Source organism: Hyperoodon ampullatus (genome assembly GCF_949752795.1).
Source record: "Hyperoodon ampullatus genome assembly, chromosome: 2".
Classification (NCBI taxonomy): Eukaryota; Metazoa; Chordata; class Mammalia; order Artiodactyla; family Ziphiidae; genus Hyperoodon; species Hyperoodon ampullatus.
Window position 1 is genome coordinate 128,771,929 of NC_136915.1, and position 7,960 is coordinate 128,779,888.

At 38.7% G+C, this 7,960-nt stretch overlaps 1 protein-coding gene across 1 annotated transcript in view; it reads right to left on the reverse strand.

Moving 5' to 3' along the window:
* KMO (kynurenine 3-monooxygenase) overlaps positions 1-1,404 on the reverse strand; it is a gene marked incomplete at both ends in the record, with an annotated part of 54,660 nt that extends 53,256 nt beyond the window's left edge. The window contains one exon of the mRNA XM_079696661.1: positions 1,351-1,404. Coding sequence (XP_079552787.1) covers positions 1,351-1,404 — 54 coding nt within the window. The remainder of the gene's footprint in view (positions 1-1,350) is intronic.
* Positions 1,405-7,960: the final 6,556 nt, after the last annotated feature.

Consider the following 7,960-nt stretch of genomic DNA (forward strand, 5'->3'; position numbering starts at 1 on the left):
AACTGTATAACTCTATGTGCGATATAAAATATACTGATCTATATACAACCCAGAACAGTGTCTGGCACATATTAGGCCCTTAACAAATTTTTGTTGAGTAAATGAATGAATGAGCTTAAGGCCTGCAAATCATTAGACCAAAAGCAAAACCAAAATGATTAAACTTTAACTAATGGGGATATTTTTACTCCAAAATAGGAGTTCTGCTAAGGGAGGGGAAATACAGTTTAGCTGAGGCAGCCCCACGTTAAGCAGAGCGAGCTTTCATATAATAACGCCAGAGCAGAGGAGAGTCCCCTCCTACATCTTGCTAAATGTGGGCCATCTCAGCCCCTTCATCTCACCGGCTCTGTGAGAGAGGAGGCCTAACTTCACCACCCTAGGACCAGCTCCACTGCGGCAGCCAAATAAGGTGACTAAACAGGTTTTACTCCCAAGTACTCAGATAACTAGTGAACATTCAACATGATAGTTTTGCATTAACTTCATGTTTCTTGATCCTTTTATTCTTATTAGACAGTATAAACTGAGTTATTAACCAAAGTGGGGCAAATGTTTTGATTAAAATGACTATTTACACTAATAATCTGTTTTTAAAGAGTAGCCAATTTGGGGATTAATCAAATTTGATTTGCTTTGTTTTCTAATTTTTAAAATGCTGTACTCAAAAAGCAAGGGAAAACAGACACTTTTGTATTTAATGGAAATAAAACCGCTTTTCTAGAAAAGAGCAAACTAAACTAATACCACATTTTAAAAAGGTGTATTTAAATATCAGAAAAGTTTCAAAAGAAAGTGAACAATCCTTACAAGTGATTAGTAATAATCATTAAAATACATGAAATAAGTAAGGAAGATTAGAGGTACAAACTTCCACTTACAAGATAAATGAACTGTACATCATGAGGAATATAGTCAATAATTATATAGTATCTCTGTATGACAACAAACATGTGGTCAAAAAGTACAAACTTACAGTTATAATGTAAATAAGCACTAAGGGTGTAATGTACAACATGTAATTAATACTGCTATATGCTATTTATGAAAGTTAAGAAAGTAAATCCTAAGAGTTCTCATCACAAGGAGATATTTTTCTTTTATTTTGTATCTGTATGAGAAGAGGGATAATGTTCACTAAACTTATTGCAGCAATCATCTCATTTTGTATGTAAGTCAAATCATTATGCTGTACACTTTAAACTTATACAGTGCTGTATGTCAATTATACCTCAATAAAACTGGAAGAAAAAAATTAAAGAAGTTAATCTCTGATAAACAAATAAAAAAGAGTAATGATAATTAATATAATACTGCTAACAGGAATAATATATCCAAAGAGATTCTTACCAAGCCACCACCAATGACAGCTATATTTTTCCTTTGAATATCAGAAGAATCCATCACTGCCAAAGTGGTTTCCATAATTTTTGCTGGTCTTGTCACGGAGAAAACTGTCTCCTACACACTGATTTCCTCCGGTCTTTACTCTGCCCAAAGCCCTCACAAATGTGAGCCAGCAGCATTATTTGAGCAAGGCTAATTTTCCTTGAACTTAGAAGGTAGCATTTAACCCGTTAGTTGCCCAGAGGACAATCAGCTCAACTTTAGAAAAAAAGGGAATTCATTGCAATAATCAAATTTTGAAAAATCCAGACAAGTGAAGCCACTCACTATCTTATGTGTAAAACAGAATTTTTAAAGCACGGTTTTACAGCTTTTCTTCTTCCTTTTCTAAACCGTGTATTCTTACTTTCATTTTCATCCATGACTAACCATGAATGAAACTTCCCTGGTCTCATGTCCCAGAGCATCTTACACTTTTCTTAGGAAGATGGCACGGTTTCATAATTGATCTGTGGATTATTCTTGTTATTAAGACTGGTCAGGAGTTTCAGCTAAATGGTCCTCATGGATTGTCTTTTTTTTTGCATCAAATGCTAGAAACGTTAGAATCTAATTTGTGCATTAACATTAGGGGAGATGGTTAATATTATGCTTTTTGTAAATTCATTCATGGCTTCCTATTATCTTTCCACTTCTTTGTCTTCTTTCACCCCATTTTAAAAGCATATTTTAAATTTTTTGTGCATATTTTTGAATTGAGGGTTTCTTAAAAATGGAACATGATGTGTAAAATAAAGTAAGAATGTAAATGAAGATGCTTTCTCCCTGGTGAGAGCAGACAGACTTCAGAACGGTTTTTCCCTGGTGAGGAACTAGAGTTAGACATCATTCAATAGTGACCCTTGTGGATAAGTATGGTTAGAGCTGCTAGAAGAAGTTGTTGTTAGGAATTTTTATTTATTTTTTTATTTAGAATAGGTAATATTACATTCACATGGTATGAAATACAAGAGGCACAAAAGGGTATACAGTGAATAGTCATTTTTCTTCTAACCCTGTCCCTTGGCCAACTATTTCTCCTGCCCAGAGACAGCCACTGTTTTGGTGTCTGGGTTTCCCTACTCTTCAGTAAACAGCTCTCTCTCTCTCTCTCTCTCTCTCTCTCTCTCTCTCTCTCTCTCTCTTTCTCTCTCTCTCTCCCTCCCTCCTCCTCCCTTCCTTTTCATAAATAGTAGCCAATTTTACATACTTTTCCATGCTCTATTTTTTCATTTACAACATAAACTCAAGAATTCCAATATACAGAGAACAGTTTCATTTGTTTTTTAAAATTGTGGACTGTAACACAAAAAAACTAAAGTACATAAAACACAAGTGTACAGTACAATAACTTACTGTAAAGCAAGCACCCATGTATTCACCACTCAGGCTACAAAAAATCATTGCCAGAACCCCAAAAGTCTACATGTGTTCCCTGCCGATCACCACCCCCTTCACAGAGGTAACCACCATTTATACAAGCATCCTTAAAATACTTTAGTTTTGCCCTTTTGCCTCTTTTTAAACTTTACTGTAAATGAATTTATGTCAGTTTTTTTTCTTTGAAATTTGTTTTTTTTCTCAATATTATGCTTCTTAAGATCCATCTGTGTTATTCCATGGAGTTCTAGTTCACTCATTTTCACTTATCCATTCTACTGCTGATGGATATTTGGGTGTTTCCAATTTTTTAATATTTTGAATAATGCTGCTGCTTGACCATCCTTGTATATACGATGTAGTGCACATACATATGAGTATGTATAGGAATTACATACTGGTTATGCATATTTTTAACTTTCCAAAATAAACCACAGTTATGTTCCAAAGTATTATACTAACTTTTACTTGACACAGTGTATAGAAGTTTCTCTTCTGCTACATCCTCATTATCATGTACTTCGCTAGTACATCTAGTTTTTGCTGGTCTGGTGGGTGTGTACTGTATCTCACTGTCATTTTAATTTGCATTCTTTGATTATTAATGAAGTTGGGCACCTTTTCTCCTGTTCATTCACATTTGCTTTTCTTCCTCTGTATGGTGTTCATTTTTTCTTTTGTGTAGCCTTTTTTCTTTTTTAACTCACACTGGATATGAGTTTTATTCTTTTTATATATTGCAAATAACTTCTTCTACTCTGTGGCTTGCCTTTTTGCTTTCTTAATGATGTGTTTTGATGAAAAGATATTCTGAATTTTAACATATCAAATGTTATCAACCTTTTCCCTTATGGGTTTTTTTTTTTTTCTTTTCCTGCGGTACGTGGGCCTCTCACTGTTGTGGCCTCTCCCGTTGCAGAGCACAGTCTCCGGACGCGCAGCCTCAGCGGCCATGGCTCACGGGCCCAGCCGCTCCGCGGCATGTGGGATCTTCCCGGACCGGGGCACGAACCCGTGTCCCCTGCATCGGCAGGTGGACTCTCAACCACTGTGCCACCAGGGAAGCCGCTATGGGTTTGTTTTGATGGTTATTTATTTGGGGGGAGTAGGTACTCATGTTATCTAATTTCCATACAAGCATTTTAAACTGAGTGCTCAAAATTCTTTTTGAAAATTAAAAAAAAAAAAAAAAAACCGCAGGAGGGAGATAGATAGAAGGACGTGGAACTCACCTCCTCCCACAAATACATCAGAAATACATCTATATGTGGAACAATTCTCACAGAATACCTACTGAATGTTGACAGAAGATCTCATACAACCAAAGCTTCAAGACAGATTACCATGTAATCAAGTAGGATGAAAGGGGGAAAAAAAAGGAATTGGTAGGGGACCCGCATCCCTGAGAGGGAGCTGTGAAAGAGGAAAATATCCCAGGAACACCCTTCAACAGCTGAGATAACAGCCAGGATACATAGGGAGCTTCAGAGGCTCAGAGGAGAGTGCAACAGCAGGATTGTGGCAGGCAGAACAGAGCAAAACCAGCACAGAGAGTCCTGGCCACCTCCCGGCACTCCCCAGACCAAAATGCATGTATGCTGGTGTGTGTGAGCTGGCTACTGAAATTTGGGCTTCAGCAGACAGACTTGGGGAGGGGATTGGGGTTGGCTCCATGAAGACAGCCTGAGGGGGCTGGAGTGTGGTCTGAGCAGCAACCACAGGTGTACACAGGACTGGCCCTGGTCCACCATAGAAGCCCCATTGTTAACACAAGCATGAAGGGAGGGACACTGCCCTGCCATAGCAGCCTCATTCTCAGCATGCTCACAGTGGGCATGGCTCCACCTCTACAAACTCTAGGAGTGTGCAAGCAACAGTGGGTTGTCCACATGCAGAGGCAGAGCTGAAATCTGAGCCAATCTCCAGGGGCTGCATGACTTAGAAAGAAGGGCTGAAATCTGAGCCATGTGTCAGCAGCTGTGTGATCCACAGATTTATGCCACCAGTGGCAGCTTTGTGAACTCAGTGCCTGCTGGACATCCAAGTGGATTACTGGTGCTCCCATAACTGGGGTGGGTCCAGGGATAGCAGTTGCAGTCTTTGTGGGTGGGCACATGCAGAGGCAGAGCTGGGGACTGGACTGATTCTATAGCTTCCATGGCAGGTATAAGTGCACAGCTGTGGTGGTCCCGATGCCTAACTTCTGCAAATCTGCACCGATGAATCTGCACTGGTGGCTTTGTGAGCACAGTGCCTGAAGAACATCCAGGCCAATCACCTGCATTGTCATGGTTGATGTGGGGCTGAGGGCAGTGTCAAAAACTATGTACTTTGTGAGCCCACACAATGGGTGACAGACACCACAGAGTGCACAGAGTGCACTTCCTAGTGGATGGCTCCTAAGGAGGAATACTCAGTGGCGTCTCTCCAGGCAAAAGTGCTCCAGTACCACCTACCTCACACTGCAGCTGAGAAACAGATATGGGATCGTCTGCTCTAACAACTGGGGAGCAGACCCTACCCCCAACAAGGCTGTGACAACCACAGACAAAGAGGAGGCCCCACTCAACATCCAGTGCAGTCTCTGTTCACCACAACACCAATCACACAACCTATCAAAGGGATAAAGAGCAACACACACTGAGGAAGGATATGGCAGGAATTCATACTAAAAATAACTCTCACACCAAAAATATTAGACTCATGCTTGCTACACAGGGATGCTCCCACATAAAAACAGCCTTTCAAGAACACAGTAGATAACTGTTTCTCCTAAATTCATAGAGAAACATAAGTAAAATGAAGAAGTAGAGGAACCACTATCAGTTAAACAATCAAGAGAATTCCCCTGAAAGAACAAACAATGAAACAGAACTCTCCAGTCTATTAGATCCTGAGTTCAAAAAAGAGGTAATAGAAATACTGAAGGAATTAAGAAAGGCTATCAATAGAAATGCAGATCACTGTAAAAAAGAACTAGAAACTATAAAGAGAAGACAATTAAAATTAGACAATTCATTTGCCAAAATGAAAGCTGCACTAAAGGCAATAAATACAAAACTAAATAATGCAGAAGAATGAATAAATGATCTGCAAGATAAAAAAATAGAAAATATGCAATAAGAACAGAAGACACAAAAACATACAAAAAAAATGAAAGCACTATACGAGACCCATGGGATAATATAAAGTGTCCCAATCTACACATAATAGGTATCCCAGAAGGAGAAGAAAGAGAAGGGATTAAAACAGCATTTGAATAACTTATGGCTGAAAACTTCCCAAACTTAAAGAAGGAAACAGATATCCAGATACAGAAAGCACACAGGGTCCCAAACAAGATGAACCCAAACAGACCTACACCAAGATACATTGTAATTAAAATGGCAAAAGTCAAAGATAAAGAGAGGATTCTAAAGGCAGCAAGAGAAAAACAAAGAGTTAGTTACAAGAGAAGCCTCATAAGGCTATCAGCTGATTTCTCTACAGAAAGTTTGCAGGCCAGAAAGGAATAGCAAGATATATTCAAAACACTGAAAGGGAAACACTTGCAACATAGGATACTCTAACCAGCAAGATTATCATTTAGAATAGAAGAGATAAAAATTTCTCAAATAAGCAAAAACTAAAAGAATACAGCAATACTAAACCTATCCTAAAAGAAATATTGAAAGTTCTTCTCTAAATAGAAAAGAAGCAAGAAACTACAGGAAAGAGAAAATCACAATTGGAATGTAAATCACTCAAATAAGCCAGTACCCAGATTTAAAAAAAAAAAAAAAGCAAAAAAATTCTTATGAAAGAGTGGATAACTAGAATGAACAGCAAAAGGATAAACATGAAGATGTGAAAGGGGACATCAAAATCATCAAATATGGGGGATGGGGGGCTAAGAAAATGTAGATTTTTTTTTTTTAATTTTTTGCGGTACGCGGGCCACTCACTGTTGTGGCCTCTCCCATTGCGGAGCACAGGCTCTGGATGCACAGGCTCAGCAGCCATGGCTCACGGGCCTAGCCTCTCCGCAGCATGTGGGATCTTCCCAGACTGGGGCACAAACCCACATCACCTGCATCGGCAGGCGGACTCTCAACCACTTCATCACAAGCAAAGCCCAGATTTATTTTTTAGAATGTGTTTGAGGCTATATGACTACCGGTCTAAAGCAAGTAGATATAGTAATGGGTTACCATACTTGAAAAACAGGATAACTACAAATCAAAAACATACAATAGATTTACAGAAACCGAAAAGCAGAGAACACAGTCATAATGCAAAAGAAATCCATCAAACCACAAAAGGAAAAAGAAAAATAAAGGAAGAAATAAAAAATACAAAATCAACTGGAAAATAAGGTTTAAAAAGGGAAGAAATACATATCTAATCAAATTTACCTTAAATGTTAAAGGATTAAATGCTCCAATCAAAAAACAGAATGGCAGATTGGATAATAAAACAACAGCCTAAAACTTGCTGTCCTTATGGCGAATGACACACAGATTGAAAGTGAGGGGATGGAAAAAGATATTTCATGAAATGGAAATGACAAGAAAGTGGGGGTAGCAAAAGTCATGTCAGACAAAATAGACTTTAAAACAAAGGATATAAAGAAAGATAAAGAATGACACTACATAATGATAAAGGGATCAATAAGAGGCTATTACACTCATTAACATATATGCAGCCAACATAGGAACACCTAAGTATGTAAAACAAATACTAAGAGACATAAAGGGAGAAATTGAATGGAATATTATCATATTAGGAGATTTTACACCCCACTAACATCAGTGGACAGATCTTCATGACAAAATCAGTAAGGCAACAGAGATCCTAAATGACACAATAGAACAGTTAGACTTGATATTTTCAGGACATTACGTGCAAAAGAGCCCAGAGACTCCATTTTGTGAGAGCACCAAAATCACAACTAACTGCTGAACAATCATCAACAGGAAGATACTGGAACTTACCAAAAAAGACACCCATGTCCAAAGACAAAGGAGAAGCTGCAATGAGACAGTAGGAGGGGTACAACCACAATAAAATCAAATCCCATAACCACTGGGTGGGTGACTCACAAACTGGAGTACAATTGTACCACAGAAGTCCACCCACTGGAGTGAAGGTTCTGAGCCCCACATCAGGCTTCCCAACCTGGGGGTCCGGCAACAGGAGGAGGAATTCCCAGAAA